The 21,443-nt window shown below is 46.0% G+C and overlaps 1 protein-coding gene across 1 annotated transcript in view; it reads right to left on the bottom strand.

The window, feature by feature from the left end:
* Positions 1-3,209: 3,209 nt before the first annotated feature.
* Lama3 (laminin subunit alpha 3) overlaps positions 3,210-21,443 on the bottom strand; it is a 252,313-nt gene continuing 234,079 nt past the window's right edge. The window contains 8 exon segments of the mRNA XM_036204961.1: positions 3,210-3,560; positions 4,256-4,375; positions 6,379-6,472; positions 8,694-8,824; positions 8,926-9,085; positions 12,413-12,553; positions 14,937-15,120; positions 19,103-19,272. Of these exon segments, the coding sequence (XP_036060854.1) occupies positions 3,415-3,560; positions 4,256-4,375; positions 6,379-6,472; positions 8,694-8,824; positions 8,926-9,085; positions 12,413-12,553; positions 14,937-15,120; positions 19,103-19,272 (1,146 nt within the window). The 3' untranslated portion in view covers positions 3,210-3,414.

Genomic DNA, 21,443 nt, shown 5'->3' with positions numbered 1-21,443 from the left:
CTTACAGTTTTGGAGTTCCAGGGCATGAAGACTGCCTCAGCTGAGTTTTGGCAATGTCATAGATAGTAGCATATTGTAGTGAAAGGTCCAAGCAGATGTCATAACAGGCTGCTCAGTCTTCTCTGAGAGATCAGGCCTCGATTTTAGTCCTAAGACTTGAGCAAGCAGTTTTTGGAGGGCCGTAAACAAAAGACATAGCCTTGCAATAGCTCTGTTTCTGCACGTATTCTGACTGTTCAAGGTTCAGCCAATTGTTCACTGTCTGGGACCCCTCACCAACTTAGAGCTACATGCATGGGTCAATGTGAACGTGCGAGGCCAGCCAGCCCCCATGGCAGCTCAAGGACAAAGCGTGAAACTTGTCCAGGCCTGCCCAAAAATGATAACTGTAACCCCCAACCAGTAAATTCAAAGGTTACACACCCTCACCCAATCATATGATACAAAGGCTTGTACCACCCTGCTTGCAATTTTTCTCTTTAAAAACCCCTTACCCTGAGAGCTCAGAGCTGTCCTCATCCACCCACTTTCAGATGTTGCTTTGCACTTACATCGGATATTGGCTCTGTGGTGGTCTTGTTCGGAGATCTCAAGACATGGGCATTACAGTAGCCGGAGGCTATGTCAGGTGTAACAGGCAACCACATCTTGAGGCAGGAAGCAGAGAGAGAATGGGTAGAGTCCCAGAATCCCTTTCTAAGCATATTTCTCAATGACCTAAGGACCTCTCAACTACACTTCCTGAAAGTTCAGAGCACCTCCCAATGCCTGACCTGGAGGACCAAACATATGGACCTTTGGTGGACACCATATCCAGACCCTAGCAGGAACCAGTGGCAGCCTTGTGCTGACACAGTCAGAGTTGACCTGATGTCCCTATTTTGTACTTTGTAGTTGACAGATAGCTCCCATGATGGCTTCACTGAAGAGGCAGAAACATTCATTTCAGGGAACATGCATTTCTAACAGGAGAATGGCCACACTGATGTTCCCATGGCTGAATTCACCTGGGACTCTCGGCTGAATATTAGCAGCTGGGATTTATTCAGCAAACCCAGATGGGTGGTTGTTCTCCATGTTATTATTACAGAATGGAGAAAGGAATCACAGAGATTAGTCAACACAGAACTGTCAGGGCTGGAGAGATGGCTCAGTGATTAAGAGCACTTGTTGCTCTTCCAGAGGACATGGGTTTGATTCCCAGTGCCCACATGGCAGCTCACCACCATCTGTAATATAACTTCAGTTCCAGGGGAACTGACACATTTTTCTGGCATCAGCAGGCACTGTGTGTACGTGGTGCACAGACATACATACAGGAAAAAGCACAGATATACATAAAAGTAAGGAAATATTTAAAAAGAAGTAGCTGTCCCATTATGAATCTGCATATTACTTACAAGTATGAAGTTCTACTGAGTCATGGCCTTGCAGATCCAGTCTGTGTATACATGTTGGGAAGACCTGCTCATGGCTGGAAGCATAGAGGAGCTTCCAGCACATGCCAAGACCACCACTGGGGACGTTTTAAATCTTAAAATCAGTGTATTGTGAAGCACCTGGCTTGCAGTCAAGCCTTTCACCTGCGAGAGCCCACAAAGCATCCCTAAAGATTACCAGTCAGCTCTCATGAAGCACCTGCTGGGGTAGGGAATTGCTGCCTCTTCAGAACACTCCAGATGTGTACAGCTGGAGCTGCTGGGAAGCATGCTCAGAGGACTGTGGTGCAAAGACCATGGAAGAACAAGCAATTCAAGTTCAGAGAACACAGAACTCTATGGATACCATAGAGGGTTACTATACCCTGTTTTCTTATTATACCCCATTTTCTTCTTATGCCCCATTTTCTTCTTATACCCCATTTTCTTCTTATGCCCCATTTTCTTCTTATGCCCCATTTTCTTTTCTTTTCTTTTTTTTTTTTTTTTAAAAAGATTTATTTATTTATTATGTACACAGAAGAGGGCACCAGATCTCATTACAGATGGTTGTGAGCCACCATGTGGTTGCTGGGAATTGAACTCAGGACCTCTGGAAGAGCAGTCAGTGCTCTTAACCTCTGAGCTATTTCTCCAGCCCCACCCCCATTTTCTTATTATACCCCGTTTTCTTATTATGCCCCATTTTCTTATTATACCCCATTTTCTTATTATGCCCCATTTTCTTATTGTACCCCATTTTCTTATTATGCCCAATATTCCTTCTGTCCCCTATCAAAGAGTAGAATATATAAAAATACTTGCGTAGTCTTTGTTAGCACAAGTGGGTAATAATGCCTGTCTGTCATATCATGAATTATTTGGTAGATAAATCTAAAAGTGATTTCTCCTTGTTGGGTCCTGATGACTTGCTATAAAAGCTTCAGCCATCAACTGGTCTAGACAGCTTGGTGGATACGCATGAGGATCTGAGTTTGGATCCCTAGCACCTGTCTAAAAGCTAGGCACATGTCTCTAACCCTAGCACTGTGGAGGAGATGGGAGGATCCTGGAGAGATTTGCTGGGTATTCAAGCCCAGTCAAAATGTTGAGCTCTGGGTTCAGCTAAAGACCTTGTCTCAAAAAATGAGGAAGAAAGTGATTGAGGCCTCCACATACGTGCACAAAGATACACAAAGCTTCAGTTATAGTGCATACATTCATCTTAGCACCTCTACCAGATGGCTTGTGTTCTCAACAAATTAATAATCATAACTTAGACTTGGTAGCAGATTGGGGAAGGCAAGGATTGGGAAGCCAGTGAGCCTCATTAATTAATGGTTTCAGTGGTTCAATAAGCTGGTCCCTATTGTGTGATATTGTGTGTCTCTCCATGGAGGTGCATGCTCTTTAAGGGCAGGACTGACTTATAAATGTCAGTGTAGTTCACACACTGAGCACACAGATAACCTCTTAGCATGTGCTCAATAATTATCTGTAGGAAATTGTGTTGCAGATGACACTTTGAGCAGGTGCCGAGGAGTTAAAATAATTAGCAGTGATCATCAGCCCTTGGTTTTCCTTGCTTGTAAAACATCGTTTGAAGAGTGCATTGCATTTATTTAATCCCATGAACTGTAGCAATTTAGCATTTTAAAGTTTTATATTCTTAAAGTGCTCTAAACAAAATTTTCTTTTTAGCAATTGGGAAAAAATGTTCTCTAAAAGGCATTTAATTCTTAATGGAAAAAATTAATATTAACAAAAGCATTGTGTGCATGTTTGAATAACAGTTTGTTCATTTTCTTCAAGAAATGGGCTTTTTTATATAAAATACATGTGTAGCACCAAATGGCAAAATGATGGGTCTGTGTACTTGAAATTACAAATGAGATTGGTCTTTAAATGTGTGCTATGGTGTCTTGACTTTTCATGGGGGAGGGAGATCCACTGGGTTCGTGGTGCCTTCAAAGGTGAATTTCCTTGCTGTGTAGTGTTAGTGGTCAGGGCAACCATTCAGGCTGACAGATCCCTGGACTTCCGCAGCTTCAGTGATGGGGACAGGGGTGTGGTTGACTTGAATATTCTTCAGACAGCCAAAAAATGAGTTCCACACAGGAAGTGTAAGCATTTTCAATTTGTCTGAAAGAGGAAAAGAAGAGGCACTCGGTAGACAGCTCATGCAATGGATGCACCTGGTGTGTTGGGAGTATTATTAGAAAGAGTCAGAGGCCCCATGGCTCGGCCCACCTGGCTGCTTCCTGCTCCTGCTCCTGCGATACATCAGCAGCAAAGCTGTTCTTTGCCTGCAGAGGAGGAACTTCCACAGCCTGAATCAATAGATAGTAACTCTCAACTCTGCTACCTTTTATGGGTTATAAAAGCACTATAAAATTAGTCAGCAGACTACCTGAAGGGACATAAAACAAGAAAGAATGAAAAGGCCCCTTTCTAGGCAACATTTCAGTCTTTGAACTCAACCTGCCCAATTCTCCCATTTGGCCTCAACAGTCAACTCAGGGTCTGGGGAAGAGAGACCATTGTTTCTCATCAACTTTCTTGTTTATTTGCTGACATAAGCTTCTGAGTTAAAGGATCCTCCTAAGGGAGGATGATTGATGACAGGCTTGGAACCAGGGGAAGCAGTAGTCATGTGGCCTGCACTGCCCTGAGATGTGACCAGATGCTGAGTTAAAGGTGCCACCGCCACTGTGCACCCAGGGCTGACATTCTCTTTACGCAACTATGGGAGCACCTTAGCAGTTGGGTTAAGAAGAAAGTGTCAAGAGCGGCTGGGGTGTAACCTGGGTGTAGAAGTTGGGACTAGAGTTACTGACCTGGGACGCCTCCAATGTGTAGTGCTGCTTGGGTGTCGTTAGGTGGGAAGGATGGCTGTCCGGTAGTGTAGCTGCTGTCTGCATCCAGTTCCAGGTACAGGATGTGCTGTTTGATGGAGACTGGGAGAAAGGGAGCTGGTTAGGTCTGTGCCCTGAGAAGAGCCCTCCCCTGTCTAATATCTGCACTCCTGTGTCACCACTGGCTTTGAGCTCATTCCCACAGGACCCTTGGAACTGTTTGAAGGTACCTGGTCAACACACCACTCAGAGGCAGCCAGGGTTTGGTGTCATTGGACATACCCAATTTGAATCCCTAAACTGAAGCTGTGGATTTGAGGAGACAGCCAAGTTGGTAAAGTGCCTGCCTTGCAAGCATGGGGACCCGAGTTCAAGCACTCAGACTTTACCTAAAAACAAAAAGTGCTGAGTGTGGTTGTGCTTTTGCAATTCCAGGGCCATGGAGGCAGACAGGACGATCCCTGGGGCTCACTCAGGGAGGCAGAGACAGGCTGATCCCTGGGGCTCACTCAGGGAGGCAGACAGGCTGATCCCTGGAGCTCACCCAGGGAGGCAGAGACAGACTGATCCCCTGGGGCTCACTGAGCAGCCAGCAGAAACTACTTAGCAAGCTCCAGGCCAATAAGATCATGTCTCAAAAACCAAGGTGGTTAGCACCTGAGGAATGAAAGCCAGTGTTGGCCTCCACAGGCTGTGCATACACATAACTTGCACACAGTGAGTCTGCAAAGGCCACATCATTACTACTCACTAAGGGACTCACTGAGGACTGAGCAGAGGTCACTCTAAACAAGTGAAACCCAAGCTCTGGTCTGTCTCCAGAAGCTATGTTCACGTGATCTGACCTCAGCTGCTTTCTCAGAAGCCAGGGTCAGTCTGTACAAACTTTGACCCTCAACACAAAAGCTCTCCTAGCTTGATAATTGTATCCAACAGAAAGCAGCTTTTAAATTAGACAAGAAAGGGCTTTTTACAAAAAGGTGTTTTAGCCAGTCCAGGCTCAGGTATTTCTATGCTTGATCTTAGCTAAAATGCCAACAAGAGATAAAAATTATGTTTATTATTTACTTGCTTGTTTATGGGGTCTCATACTGGCCTCAAACTTACTATGTATCTCAAGATGACCTTGGACCTCTGACCCCTAACCCTAACCCTCTTTCTCTTTCCCAGTGCTGTGGTCACAGGTGTGCACAATGCACAGTTTATGGGGATGGGACCCAGGGCTTTATGCACACAAGGTAAACATTCTACCAACTGGGCTACACCCCCAGCTTCAGGCTCATATATCTCTAAGCTAACACCACAAGTTGTTACTAAAACAACAGATTCTGAGAGGGTGTATTCACTTTCCAGCATTATTTTGTTTGAATACTCTGGATTAATATTGAATAATTGTTGAAAAATAACAATGATCCTTAAAAATCCAACAGTAAAACTGGATTCTTATTGAATGCTCACTAAAGATCAGATGCTGTAAGTAACCTGCCCATAATAAGTGGTTTCTCTTTTTTAAAGAGAGAGTGTGTGTGTGTGTGTGTGTGTGTGTGTGTGTGTGTGTGTATACACTCGTGTGTCTGTGTGAATATATGTCTGCGAGTGCAGTGTCTGAGAAGCTAGGAGAGGGCATAAATCTTCAGGCTCTAGAGATGCAAGTGGCTGGGACCCACCCAGTGCGGGTTCTGGGCATCACACTCAGGTCCTCTAGAATAGAAAGACTCTTACTCACTGAGTCATATCTCTATCCTCAGAAACTTGGTATTTTTGTTTTTTGTTTGTTTTTTATTCCCAAGAGTTCAGAGCCAAAACCCAAACCACAATGTTATTGGCACCTTAAACACTAAAAGAGCCTATCCATTTTCTGGGCATGGCTCCACCTGAAGTTTCCACAGCCCAAACTCAGCACATTATGGGGAACTAGAGGCAACAGCCACAAGATAATCTACGCACAGTTGGGGTTGGAAACAGATAAGGAAACTGGGGATGAGGGCTGGCTATAGTATCTGGTCCAGTCTACGCCTTCCAGTGGATGGACTGACTGCCTTTGAGATGTTCAAACACAGGTCAAAGGATCTCCCTGTATGTGCCAAAGGTCACCAATGCCATACCTGTCACTGAGTGCCACTGTCCATCACACAGAGACTGCTTTGGTGTGATTGATGTCAAGGTCCCACCTGTCTCACTGTTCACAGAAGCCGTGATCTGAAACACACACATTTGGCTATTTCCTTCAGAAGGGCACGTGGAGCCAGCTTTCCTCTGTCCTTTTCCCTGGGAGCATGCTAGTTGTTGCCCCATGCCCCTCCTCCCGACTCTTATACCAGGTAACCACACAGTGCCCAAAGCTTCCAAAGAATTCCTCTCTCACACTCTTTCTAGGCAAACAAACCAGACTGTAAACCCAGGTCCTGCCTAGAATTGCTAGCAACAGCCATGGGTTTTCCTAACCCCTACTCCCTCAACCCTGAGGTTACCGACAAACGTCCATCACTCTCCTCAGCAATTGATAGGCAGCAGTGACTCTGCTGACAAAGACACCTGGAATTTGGAAGTCAAAAATGCTGGCAGAGGTCCACACCTTTCTGCAAGGACCAGCCAGTTACAGTAATCCTCCAGTGCATAGCACATCACAGAGGTCCACACCTTGCTGCAAGGACCAGCCAGTTACAGTAATCCTCCAGTGCACTGCACATCACAGAGGTCCTCACCTTTCTGCAAGGACCAGCCAGTTACAGTAATCCTCCAGTGCACTGCACATGACAGGATGTTAACTACAGATTGTATTTGACAGGACATGTGTCAGGTGCCAGGTACTTGGCACACTGAAGGCAGAATCCCACCTTCCAACTGTCCAGGATCGGGACTCCTCTGGGATCTTCCAAGGTTAAGTCAAGGTAAAAAGAATGAGAAGGCTAAAATAAGCCTATTTATAAATAATTTACATCAGATTTCTCTGTAGCTACATGGGGCAGGCCACTCACAAGCAGGTTTTGACCTTTATGCAGTCATGAAGGTCACCAAGTCCTGATTTTGTTTTCTTGGCATCATTTCCTGTCTAGAGGCTGTTGATGAAGACCCTCCCCTAAACCCTCCTCTGCAAAGCCAGCCACCACATGCCCACCACCCATGCAGGCAGCTATTTCTTCCTCTGCACGACTGGAGATTCACACTCTCTTCATGTTTACAGCTTCAGGAAGGATCTACCATTGTTGGTTGTGGGAAGGAGCATCAATTCTTCAGAGGTGTAGGCACTGGTATATTGCCTGTGCTCTACCCATGCATATGTGGGCAAAGCCAGCTGAACTCACTGGGTTCCCCCAAACCAAAAAGACAAGAAAGTGGAAGAGGGATTAGGAGGGCCCAGAGGGAATCATGGGTAAATATGATCTAAATTCATATGTCCACTCATAGAAACACCATAAGGAAACCCATTATTGTATATAATTATCATCCGATGATAAAAACTTTAAAAACATGACATAGTGGCTGGGCCAGGAGTATGGCACTGAAATAGACTCCTTGTACAGAGTGTCAGAGACTCTGTGTTTGACCCCTAGAAAGAAAAAAAAACAGTATTCTAGGAGTTTGAGCCATTTTATTGTCATCTTGGACATTCTCCCCCGTTTTTAATAAACTGTTGAAAGCTAAATGAAAGAAAATGGTACAACATTCATTTTGACTTGAGGCCTTAGCTACAGAGAAGATTCCTGAAAGAACTTCATTTTAAAGATATAAAATGTGGATAGGATATTGACTCAGGCCTGTGACTGATAGGAACACGAGGCAGCAGAAGCATGGGGGAAGAATCTAGAAAAGCCAAGGGACAGATGGTGTGGGGGGAGCCAGCAAGCAGCCTAGCCACAGAGACCAGAGCACAAAAGTGGCAGAGAGAAAACAAAGGGCCCAGAATGGATTCCAGGGGCTCAGGGCCCTAGAAATGGATGTGACCTAGACATGGATGCTGACAAGGAGGGATATAAGCATGGGTGGGGTGTGTGGCATTTCCTTTAATCTTGACAAAAGTCCTAGGATTGACATCTATCTGCAGCCACACTACCTGAAGGTACCCAATCTTGTCTGACCTCAGAAGCAAAGCAATGTCTATCCTGGTACCCAGATGGTAGAGTTATTGTCTGTATTTTATAGATACTGCAATTGTGTCTGAAGGAATTTGAGCAGCTTCTCCCGGATCCTATAACAAAGTGGTATCTCCAGAATTCAGCTCAATTTGTTTGACATTTAACAATTTTAAAAATGAAGCAGAGGAAATATGGTAACATGACTTGCTAATAAAAATGGGAAGTTATTCTCCCAATCAGGTCTCTTAGGTATAATATTGGATTCCACCTGTACCCTACTTTAGACTTACTGAGTGTCTCTCTTAGTGAAATCTGGCTCCCTCTCCCCTCCCATGTAAGCATACCTTTCCTGCCTCCATGTAAACACTTAAATGCGGTCCAGATTGGCTTCCAATGTGTATTAAGGTCCCAGTGAGACTCCTCGGGCGAATGCTGAAAATGAGCTGAAACTCTGGCCCCAAGGACACAGAATTGGCTTCCAGAAGAAAGAACAAGAACAATTAAAACACCATAATTAAGGAAAGAAAATAGAGTTCTTTGGACTTACAGACACGGACTCCACCAACTGTTCCTTACCCAGGGCCACGTGGCCTCCTCCTTGGGAGAAATAAATGCCTTTCTCCAAAGAGCCACCTGAGCAGGGAGATACCCCAAACCTCGCAGAAGGGGAGTCCAAGAGTTTTGAGTTCAACCGGAAGTTCCTCAGGCACCCCACAAAGCTGTGTTTGGGGAGGCTCTGTAACGAAGCAGAGGATAAAAAGTTCATAGTGTGTAACTCCAGAAAAGCCAGCGTGAAGGGCATGCAGCCTGCCAGAGAACTGGTGGGTGGACATTTGAAGGTGTCTCTGAACCAAATGCTGGGGGCGGGGTGGAAGTTGCTAATCTGTGCTCAAATAAGAACGAAGAGGGCCAACATGACTCTGGCTCACACACACTGAGCTGCAACACAAGGAAAATTCCACCTCACAGTTTATATATCTCACCATCCTCTGTAGGTGTGAACCGTTTCTTAGGGCTTTGTGAGCCAGCGGGATAGCTTAATTCCAGGCAGCTGACTGAAAAATGGGGTCAAAATGTTCCCAAAATAATGAAGTTCAAGATGGCTCTCTATATTGTTAGGCTTGGCATACTACCAATAAAGCATGAATGCCACAGAGGTTAAAGGAGATACTGTGCACCTCGTCAACACCTGCTTGCAGTGGGCCTGCAACAAGAGTTCCCAAACTGGAGCCGGGTTTATGACAGCTCACAATACCTTGTGGTATAGAGCAGATGCCCAGTGTGTGTACATTCCACCCTCCAGGAGAACAACCACAGCACATTTGCCAAATTCACAAAACATTCCTGAAATCCCCAATTTTTTACAGGTAATTTAAGGGAGTGTGGTGACCTTAGAGGTGCATGTGGTGCAGGCAGCAAGTGGCTGGCAAGGCCTCCTCATAAATTAGTTTTTATGACGGTTAATATCATCACCTTGACAGGATCTTGAACCATCTAATAGATAAGCCACTGTGAGGAAGTTTCTAGATTGGTAACTGAGGTTGGAAATCTACCGTAGATGTAGGTAGCACCATCTCATGGGCTGAGGTCTTCACCCAGTGGAAGCCCAGCTGTTTTGCTGCTCATCTCTACATCTAGCTGTGAGTGTGTCTAGCTGTGAGTGTGAGTGTGTCTAGCTGTGAGTGTGAGTGTGACTAGCTGGGAGTGTGAGTGTGTCTAGCTGGGAGTGTGATGCATCAGTCATCTCCACTCTTACCACCACTACGACTATACCGTAGAACTGGGAACCAAGATAAGCCCTCCCTTCCCTAAATTGCTATTGTCATATCGTCAGGCATTTTTCACAGCAATGAGGCAGTGCCTGACACATTTCCTCACATTTATCATGCTAGACAGACGTGTTCTGTATCTGAAACCAAGTGCCGACACCACAGGCCAGCTGTGACCCAACAGCCAAACCCAAGGCTGGCTGCAGTTCTTCTGCTTAGCACCACCACTGGGTTTTATATCCTGGCCGTTGGAATTTTAAGGGTCCCAAAGGCCACGCTGAAGGCCTGCCTATGGCATTACTGGAAGGTTATGTATTCTTCGGGAGGCAATGACAGTCCCTGCTGGCATGCTCACCCAAGGGGGAATGGGGTCTTGGTTCTCACCTCACTTTTTTGTTTCCTGACCAAGGCAAGTAGCTTTGCCCCATTAGATGTTCCCTGCTGTGATGCCCTGCCTTGCCACAGGCCCAAAGCATCAGGGCCATGTGACCATGTCATAGGAAAATCCACTACGTTGTATATCAACTGAAAGTCCTTTAAATGGAACACTGTAAATAGACGCTGCTGTCTGCCCCCACTTAGGAAGCTAGGTGTGATTAATGAGGGTTAAGAGAACCTATCATAATCAAAAGAATGCCCTAATCACACCCTGAATAATCTGCGACTTTCCTGAGAGGAAAATGGCTTTAGAGGTTGGAGCAAAGTCAGTGTTAACAGTACAGACCCCTTAGCGTATGCCACAGACACCATATGCACATTATACAACTGTGGTATGCAGTGTTTGTGATAGACATATAAAATTACTGCATATATAGTACAAAATCTTTCTTTTTTCCTTGCTGTGGCTTTGGTACAAAGAATGGGCTAAGTTGTACCCCACAGAACTACCCCAGCTCTGACTGGGTCACCCTGAAACACTAAAGTCTAAGCTGGTGAACAATGCCTGCTTTACTTACATCCTTTTCCGGGCCCAGATTCAAGCCCAGGCCCTTTCCTAGCTCTCTGCAAGTGAACATCACACCAGAACATGTCCTCACCTCTTGGGGAAGGGGAAAAAACTACATCTGGGTAAATAGCTCCTAGACCTCAGCTCTCACAGTTCCATGACCTGAAATGGCACAGACAAGGTGAGGGTGTAGGGCATCTCTGGTGCAGTTGGCACTTTGGCAGGGTGAGAGAGACCGGGAGAGAACAAGCAAGAGGTCTGTGGCCCTTTTAAATGTCAAGAACAGTGAACCGTAGCTCCTCTTTGGTGTCAGGGGCTCTCAACTGTCCCATAGCTATGTTCCCTAGTTTGAGTCTTGAGCTGACACCATCATTTCAGGGAAGAATGGTGTGATGCATGTGGTATGAAGATCTCCTTGTGTTTTCCATCTGGCTAGCGATCCAGCCCAGGCCCTCGCCCCACCAAGCAGTGTCTACTGCAAACACACCTTCCACTTCTTCAAGTCTCTTTGGGAACCCTCTGATTAGAAAGGGAACACACTTGGCTTTGTGCCAATGCTAATATGTCTTAAATACCTCTTGACGTGTTTGCAAGCCACACTCTCCACAAGAGCAAGCACAGGCCAAGCCACCTACCTAGACTGTAATGATGCTGCTCCATGTCCAAGTACTCACTTTTGTGGTTATTTGCTATTTATGATAACAGACATTGGGTTTCCATTTATGAAAGAGAAAGAGCCCTTTAAAGTGCATTTTGATTCAACAGCAAGGTCAGAGGCTGTAGTAGGAAGTCCATGCTTTGGCTTTGGTTTGGCAAAGGTGGCAGAGACTGCCAAAGCCTGGGACACATTGTCTTAACCCGAAACCTCTGCCTCAGGCTGGAGACATGGCTCAGTGGTCAAGACACTGGCTGTTCTTCCAAAGAACTAGATGTAATTGCCAGCAGCCAGATGGCCGCTCACAACCTCTAACTCTAGTCTCTGGGGGATCTGATGTACTTCTGGCCTCCACAGGCACCAGGCACACATGTGGTGCACAGACATACACAAACACAATATCCACATACAAAATAACAAATCAACAAACACACACCTCTGTCCCTTTCCCTGGAAGAGAAGCTAAGAGAGTCATGTTTCTTCTTAAGTGTTCTTAAAGAACACCATGTCACTTCTTAAATGCCTGTGTCTCAGTCTGAACCTCATACACAGGCCTGAGAATGCAGAATGGGCACTTCCTTTGTGGGCTGAGAACATTAGATACATCAAACGATTATTTAAAGGATTTTGAAGTCTTAAATGTCTTACATGATAACAGCTATAATAAGAAATACTTTAATTTTCTAGCTTTACCTTCAACTTCCTTGATAGTGACAAGCCTAGGTAAACCTGGGCTTGGGGGCTGATGATAGAATTTCCAGGCAAACTGCCTTCCTGGGCCTTTAGTCCATCCACAACCAAGCGTGCCTTCCCTCCACTTTGTCCAAACGCCACCTTTACAATGAGGAAAAGAATCAAAGGTTTACCTTTGTTAATTACTGCCATATTTTACTAGTGGTCATAGAAAACTTTAAAAGAAAAGTTTTTCTACCCTTCAGTAGCTTTACAAGGAGAGAAAGGTCTTTTCTTGTTTATTATTGTGACCATTGTTTTGTGAGATGATGTCAGATACTGAACAGCTGTGGTGAAAGCAGAATGAAATAAAGAGCTGCTTGAAAGTGGCTGAATGGGCAGACACAGGGGTCTAGGAATGTGAACAAAGGAGGAGTAACCAAGAGCACAGGCTGCCACTGAGCGTCAGAACAGTCCGCAGAGCTGAGGGCGGGGCTCCGTGTCTGAATCCTTGTCACTCTCTCGGTGGTGGTGGTGGCACTTCCACTAAGGACTCCCAGTCCAATGCAACCAGTGGAGGTCTAAAGTGTTCCTCTCTCTCTCTCTCTCTCTCTCTCTCTCTCTCTCTCTCTCTCTCACACACACACACACACACACTCTGTCTCTGTCACAGTCTCTGTCTCTCTCACACACATACTCTGTCTCTGTCACAGTCTGTCTCTCTCTCTTCCTCCTCTTCCTCCCTGCCTGATGACTGGGTCAAATCACAGAAGCTGCACCGCCTTCCTCCTTTGCTGTCAGTCCACCTGCAACCGGACAGCTGCTCCTCCTGTTCTTCTTTCTGCATCCATCCCCCACACCACAGCCCCCCACTCCCACCACGGCCTTTCTAGATGAGGGCAACAACATCTGTCTGCTTTCCCTACTTCTATTCTTGCCCTGGTCTAGTTCCTTCAGCCAAAGAGACTGGAAAAAGTCACTATATTCCTGTGTCTGTGCTTTACCAGTTTAAAAGGCTTCAAAAGCTTCAGAGACACTTATAATAGAACCCAAAGGCCAAGCTGGCTGTCATGACATATGCCTGGTACTCCTAGCCACTTGGGCTGATGCAGGAGGATCACAAGCTCTGGGTCAGTCTGGGTTACTAGTGAGTCCCAAGACAGCCTGGGCTATACAGTGAGATCCTACCTCATAAACAAATAAAAACAGCCAGGCCTGAAGGTACAGCTTGGTGATCCTAGCTATCTGGAGGCTGTGGTGGGAGAACTACAGAATCAAGGTCAGCATAAGCATCTGAGACCCTATAGCTTCATGGCCGAGTACTTACCTAGGTCTATGAGGCCCTAGATTAAATTCCTAGCATTTCTAGTAATACCTACATAAATGCATACATACATACAGCCAGCAATATCCTAAACCCTTAGTTTGGGCTTTAAGTTATCCGATTCCTGTCCACCCTACACCCCCAATTCCGCCCCTTATTACGTGGTCTGCTCACTGAGCTAACTCTGGTTCTAGTCCCATGATGTCATGTGGTAGTTGCCACCCCCCTACAGAAGCCTTTCCTGATGACTTTAACAAAAATAGCATCTCCACTCTTACTTCCCTGTGGTCTAGCCAGTCTAACATTTTCCCAAAAGACTAGTATCTGACATTACAGTCAGGATGCTTGTTCATGTGCTCCAAGAGAGCCGCCCATTGAATATTTATTGAACGTTAATGAGTGGAACTCATCAGGTCACTTAGGTTTTCTGATTAACAGTTCTATCATTAGAAAAACATGGCTTCCTTTCCTAGTGTGTACTTTTAACTCAGGCTAGAGTTAGGACATAAGGGATGCAGTGAGAGAAGGCTTTCTGCTTGTGCTGTGAGAAAGAATACCAGGTACAGAGAGAGGAGCCTGGAGCCCAGAACTGGTTCTGAGAAGCGGTCAAGTGTGCAGAGATGGGAAATAGGCTGGGGAGCCATGCAGCCCAGGTACATGGGGAGGAAATCACAGAATCAATGGTTTAAGTCCTACGTTGGCTTTCAGGTTGCCATCCACACATGGTGCACGTGTCTGTGACAGTCTTTGTCCCAAGATGCTGGGTGTCCAGTGCCCCTACCCACACAGACTCTGCCTGTACACATGCAAGGGCTCCTGGGAATAACTCTGGACTTTTCATTTTGGCCCCCAAGACAGTAGATTTGGCACCAGCTGGAAGTACAGACTGGATCTGGGATCCCTTATCTGAAATGCTTGGTACCATAAGTGTTACAGTCTGTTTTCTGCTTTTGGAATGTTCATATATACATAATGAGATATCTTAGGATGGGACTCAAGTCTAAACACAAGATTCATTCATGTATACATATATATATATATATATACAGAAAGAAAATCTATATATTTAGGATTTTGATTATAATCTGTTATAAGAGACTAGGCATAAAATTTTCTATTTGAGGTACTGTCTTTGCTCAAAATGTTTGGAACATTGGACCATTTTGGGCTTGGGGTTATTTCAAGATGCTCAACCCATTTTCACACAGTCCCAGCTCTCACCGTGTGCCACTTGCCATCATGGTATTTCTTCTTGCTCCTGAGCCTCAGTCTCTTCCCTTCCGTTCCCAAAGCAAAGATGACATGTCCTTCTGCGAAGTAAAGAGCCATGGAGGAGTTCTTGGTGCCCGTATAAAACACCAGCCCTTTGGAGGAGGTTGTCTGTATGTCTACAGAAAACTGTGACCTGTGGATAAAGAAAGAGACAGGGAAAAGAACTGGGCATGCTGGCCTATAATCCCAGGTCTCAGGAGCCAGGGGCAGGAGGATTACAAGTTTGAGGCCAACCTGGGCCGCCTAGATGTTTTCAGGTGTACAGCAGTAAGATCTTTGCTCAAATAAGTAAGTAAGTAAGTAAATAAATAAATAAATATAAAAATAAAGGGAAAGAAATGGGCAGTGGAGGGATATAGATGCCTTCAGTTTCCTACACCTCAGAAGAGGAGTAGGGGTGAACCCACTCCCCAAAGATACAGGGACTTCCGGATGCCAGAGCATACTAGTTGCCAATAGTTTCTGGTACAGTTTCCTAACTACGTTGGGGAACTGCACACATTTCCTACAGCAAGCCTAGCTAGTGGTATAAGTCCTAGCATGTGGCAAAAGGAACATGCTAGAAGTTTCAAAATCAACATTAAAATTATGGTAAAATCACATGACCTAAAATTTACCATCTTTACCACTTTTGAGTGTCCAGTTCATTAGGGTTGAGTTAATTCATAACATTGCCCCAAACCATCTCCACAGCCCCTGTGTGTGAAACACACACTCTAGCCAATAGTGTTCTACTCTTCATTTGCTGAGGTACCTGACTGCTCTTGGTACCTTGTGCGAGTGGAACCACACAGTTTGTCTTTTTGTGGCTGGCTTAGCTTCCTCACTAATACAGAATGTTGAGAGCCAATGAATGTGCTTTCCATTCATGTATGTTCAACTGTCCTGGAGGAGGAACTACAAAATATTATGTAGCTACAAATTGAAAGCCAGCATTAATTTACATGATGGCTTCATATCATTTCCAAATCAAGTCAAGCAAACTTTACTTTATATGAAGGTTGCTATCCATCCATCCATCCATCCATCCATCCATCCATCCATCCATCCACATCAAACCAGCTAAACATCCAACAAACATTTACTAAGAGTTCAGTGTGTAGAAGGCACTGTGCTGGGCCCTGGGGATACAGCCATAGAATTTTGTTTCTTGAATTATCTATGGTCCATGGGACCACCAACAAGTTCACTGAGGTACAACATGAAAAGGCAGTAGAGATGTAGGAGTCAACTAGATGTCTGTACCCACTCCCTGGGGTTCATGTCTAATACCCCCTAGAGGACAGAGACCAGGGTCATCTTGCTATTGTAGCTGTATGAATAGTTTCTACTACACAGTATGCATTCAACAAATAGCAATGAGATCGAGTTAAGGAGGAAATGAATAATTCAGGAGTAGAATCTGGAGGTAGAAGACAACATTAGACTGTTAATTCTCTGCTTTTCAACATTGTGAGTCTAAGATGCATATTTGCTCATTAGATGAACAGGTTTCCTAGAGGGCAACATTCTTCAAGATGAAAAAGAACCCGTATTTGTTCAATGAAATTGCCCAGATGGCCCACGGCTCCATATTTCTCCTGACGTGTCTGGTCTCCTGTGCCAACTTAAAAGAATATTGGGATGCACTCCAGAGCACACAGCACTTGCATACGTGGGTGCAGTGATTGGACTTGACATTTGCTTTCCAGAACTGTTCCTTAAGGCAGTCTTCCGCAGAAAAGACTAACATTTCAAAAAGGCAGCAGCACATTCACATCCCAAACTATAGCAGAGCAGCTGTGAGTCCTCACTGCTGAGGGGAGGTGGAGAGATCAAGAGCACACTCACATGTTCACTGCAGGGTTAAAGTGATGGCACCCTTTATGGGACAGTGAAACCAGCTAAGATGCAAATGAGAACGAGGACAACAGCTCACAGCAGAGCTGGCAGCTTTCTGAAGGCTCCATTGTTGAAACATTTGGGACTAGGGTAGTTTAGGATTGCACACACTAGTGTGACAGCTCATCTTGACTGTCAACTTCACAGGACTTAGAGTCACACCCTGCAGCATGTTAGCAAGGGGTCTTCCAGAGAGGTTTAACTGGATATGGCAGCACCATTCCCTGGGCTGGGATCCCTGACTAAATGAAAAGGAGAAAGTGAGTGCGCATTAGCTGTCCATCTCTCTGCTTCCTGACTGTGGATGTAATGTGACCTCTTATTCCTGTGGCTTTCTCTGCCACAGTGGACTGTACCCTCAAACCATGAGTCAAATGACCATTCGTTCTTAAGTTGCTTTTGCTATAAAGATGAGAAAAATAACCAATATTGTAATGATCAGCTTTCTACCCCCTACCCTCCACTTCACCTTTCAAAATGTTAACTGGATGAGAAAGCATCAGGGTTGACTGTGAGCAGGCCACTATGCTGAATGTATGAAGGGAGAAAATGCTGGGGGCAGGAGGTGGTGGGGAGAGCTGGGAGGTTGTAGGGAAGCTGTAGTGGGCACAGGGGGCAGGGGGTGGTGGAGAGAGCCAGGGGCAGGGGTGGTGGTGAAACTGGGACAGTCAGGCACATCTGCAGATGCCACTTCTTCTTCTTCTTCTTCTTCTTCTTCTTCTTCTTCTTCTTCTAATTCTTCTTCTTCTTCTTCTTCTTTTTTTCCCGAGACAGGGTTTCTCTGTGTAGCTTTGCGCCTTTCCTGGATCTCACTCTGTAGTCCAGGCTGGCCTTGAACTCACAGAGATTTGCCTGCCTCTACCTCCCTAGTGCTGGGATTAAAGGCGTGCGTCACCACCACCCGGCTCAGATTGGCCAAGAGAGCAGGGCTAGACAGTGGAGCCTCCCTTCCCAGAACTGATGACGTCATTAGGAGAAGGACCAACTGAAGGACATCCTGCCTCCTCCTGCTCTGGTCTTATATAAGTTGAGTTTCTGCAAATGACAAGTTCTGAGTCTTTCCATGGGGTCACTGCTTGCTCAGGCTTTTCCTTTGGATTGTTCTGACTGGCATATCTGTGAGTCATCCTGTGGTTGAGTGGACTTCCAAGGGCCAGTATCCTGCCAAGCTATAACCCCATAGTCAGGAAATCAGTATTAAACCCCTTTTAACCAATGAAAAAATAGAGGCTAGAGAGAGATGTATCATTAGCTAAAATGCCAGGCAGACTGAGAAGGGAAATGAAGACTTAGAAAAGACACACTGTGTATGAAGGTCACAAAGATATATCCATTTCGAGAAGGCTTGTGACAGGAGCACAGGGTAGTCCCCAATGGTCATATTTTTTGGATCTGCTGAATGTGGCAAGCATGATAGAACATAGACCCTTCCGAGGTGATTTCCGCTTCAGGGGACCCCACAGGACTAGATGGCTTCCTCAGGCATCGTGCAGCCTGACACACATGTGCCTGCCCCCTCTCTACTACCTTTCACTTCCCATATAAACCCCTGCCTCTGCAGACCCATCTCGGCTTCCACATCACAGAGAAGTGAGCTGGCATATGACACAGCCAGTGTGTTGCTAAGCACAGACCGAGAACCAAGAGTCCAAGCCGGTCTTTCTGACCCCTAGGCCCTTTTGCCGCTGTTTAAAAAATACAAGTCTGAAGAAATGGTTGGCATCCATGTTTCCTTCAAGACACCCAAAAAGGACAAACTGTACGTCTCTCCTTTCTTCTGACATCATTAGCTAAAAGCATTCTCTAGGAATGTTCTATCTGCACCAAGGCTACCTAAGAGAACAATTTCCCTTTCAATACACAGCACAAGAAGAAAGGTGATTTATCACATAAATAATAACTAGCTTTGGGGGCGGGGCAGCAGCCTTATTTTTAGAACACCATCAATTCTCAGCCAGAGCTAAGCTTATTGTTTGGGCCCTGAGTAGCAGTGGCGGCGGTGACAGCAGTCACATTTCCATTCCAGCTGTTCAGGGGAGAGAACATGAAGGCCCCCACTCTGTCCTATGCAGGCTACTGTCTCCAGCAAACTGACAGCACCCCCTTCATGAGCGTGGTGTCCTGGGGAATAGATTTTTCTGGGAGAGGCGAGAAAGTGGGCTCTGATTTGGCACTGAACGGAACAAGAAAAAAAATGTTAAGAGAAAGAGAAAAAGAAGGGAAAGGAGAAATACCTGGGCTTCAGCAGCTCCCGAGGAAGCTTGAATAGCAAGTGGCTGGTGGGACTGTCTCCAAACTGGAAGGCTCTGTGATTGGCCTGGGTATTAAGAGGTGGCAGGCAGGACTTCCCATCTTGCCATGCCTCCATGCTCCTTGGGGAGGCCTGAGGTGCATCCTGCAACAGCTGTGAGGAAAAGAAGAGACAATGAGAAGCCAGTGGGGGTCGGCAGCTGGAGGGCAGCATGCTTGCCTGGTCCAAACACTCAGTTTTCACTCCAGCGTCTAAGTGATGAAATCAGCAGAGAAATAGAAGACTCAGCAAATGGCCCCAAGGGGACTCCCCGAGAGACCTTCCAGTGTGCCACTGGGATGGAGACAAAGAGGAAGGTGGACACCCAGTCCCACCCAGCACCGTTCAGTGCCCCAGTGTGGCTGTAGTGTGGGGGCCTTTACCTTCAGGATGCATGAATGGGGCTAGAAGACTTAGCTTTGGGGAATCCAAACATCTCTTTTCTTTTATTCCCTTTCTGGGGAGAGCACATGTTCCTCATGCCTTATACAAGTCTTCCTCTTTAGGGGAAACTGCTACATCTGGAGCATTCCATCCCATCATGGACCATCAGAAGAACCAAGTGTCCTCAGTGGACACCCATTAGGAGGCATCTACAGCCAGAGCAGGACACAGAGTTGAAAACTGCCACCTCCCCTTGGGTGTCTGTAACAGGGCAAGTAAGAGACTGAGAGAAGGGTCAGAGGGCAAGGGACCTGGACCTGTCCTCACTGCCATCAGCACCGACTGGGGCATGGTCATCTGTCCTACGGTGGACAATGCTTTCAACGCTTGAGCATTAGCTGGGGAAGAAACTGAGTCTCCAGAGTGCCCTCTTTCCTCACATTGGAGTCTAGATTCTGGTGTCCAGGTCTGGACCACAGGGCTCAGAGCTCAATGGTGATCTCTAGAACTCAAGTGAAAGCTGAGGATTTGTCTTGCTAAGGGTTGGTTCAGGAATGAACATGTGACCTTCGCTCCTGAACATTCTCGAGGAGAAGTTGTTGGGAAGAGCTGTTGATGAAAGAGCTGTCCAGGCAGAGAGAAACCCAGGCAGAGTCTGTTGTTCCCCTACTCAGCAAGTGTTCCTCTGAACGAGCCAAGATGAAGCAGAGAGAGCTGGGGTCAAGCTTCATGTTCTACCTACCACTGAACTGCCTCCTAGGTGGGATCCGAGCTCCACTTCAGTCACTGTGAGAAAATACTCTGACTAAAGCAACTTAGAAGAGAAAGCAGACATCGAGGCAGGCACCTGAAGCAGCTAATCACATCAGCCACAGTCAGGAGCAGAGAGAAATGCATGCAAGCATGCTTACAGCTAGCTTTCCCCACTCAACACAGCCCAGGCTCCCATGCCAGGGAACAGCGCCCCACTTTCCAGCTGCTCCTCCCCACACTTGCTAAGACAATCAAGACAATCCCACAGACATGTCCCCAAGTCAACCTGATCTGTACAATCCTTCATTGAGACTTTCTTCAGGTGATTCTAAATTGTGTCAAGTTGACAAACAAGCCATCACAGATAGAACTGTTGTCCTCATGAAAGCCATTTTGCAAGGAATCTTGGGGAGCCATCAGTAAAGAACTTCCCCTGAAATCTCCTTTATAATCGGGTGTTCCTCTCCACCCTGATCCCAGACAGATATGGTGCCAGAGTGCACACTTCATATCAGCTGTCTGTACAACCAAAGCCAGGCCTGTTAGCATACATAGGCCTGCAAGTACTTAGTCTAGAGCTGAGACAGGACAGCGAGTTCAAAGCCAGTCTAGGCAACTAAGTTAGACATGGTCTCTAAATGAAAATAGTGAGAGAATTAGGGATTTCTTACAGAGATGGGATGCTTGTCTAGTGGTACACACACACACACACACACACACACACACACACACACACACCCCACATATACATACCCCTTACACCCCCACCACACACACACAACACAAACACACACAGATTCAGGGCTGCAGAGAGGGACAGACTACTAAATTAGAACAACCCAAGCTTGCACACTGTTGGAGATGTTCAATCATACCCCTCAGAACTCTAAGTGAACTACTTGAATTCAGAGCTATGCTGGGTACTCTTGAGAACAGAACCCAGTCTGAGGCCTGCTAGGATCACTCCAGCAGGCCCTACTGCCTCTTAGAAAGGGTTCCTTGTCTGTCAATAAGCTCCCTCTGACACTGTTAACTCCTCCGTTCTCCCATCATCCTTGAAGGAACCCAGGCTCAGCACCAGGCCTCTGTGGACACCTGCCCCTCTACTGCTTGCATGCATCACCCTTGTGTCCTACTGCTGAGCTCTG

Source organism: Onychomys torridus, chromosome 13 (assembly GCF_903995425.1).
Source record: "Onychomys torridus chromosome 13, mOncTor1.1, whole genome shotgun sequence".
NCBI lineage: Eukaryota > Metazoa > Chordata > Mammalia > Rodentia > Cricetidae > Onychomys > Onychomys torridus.
Note: the sequence above shows the minus strand (reverse complement) of the source record. Positions and strands in the feature narration are given on the sequence as shown.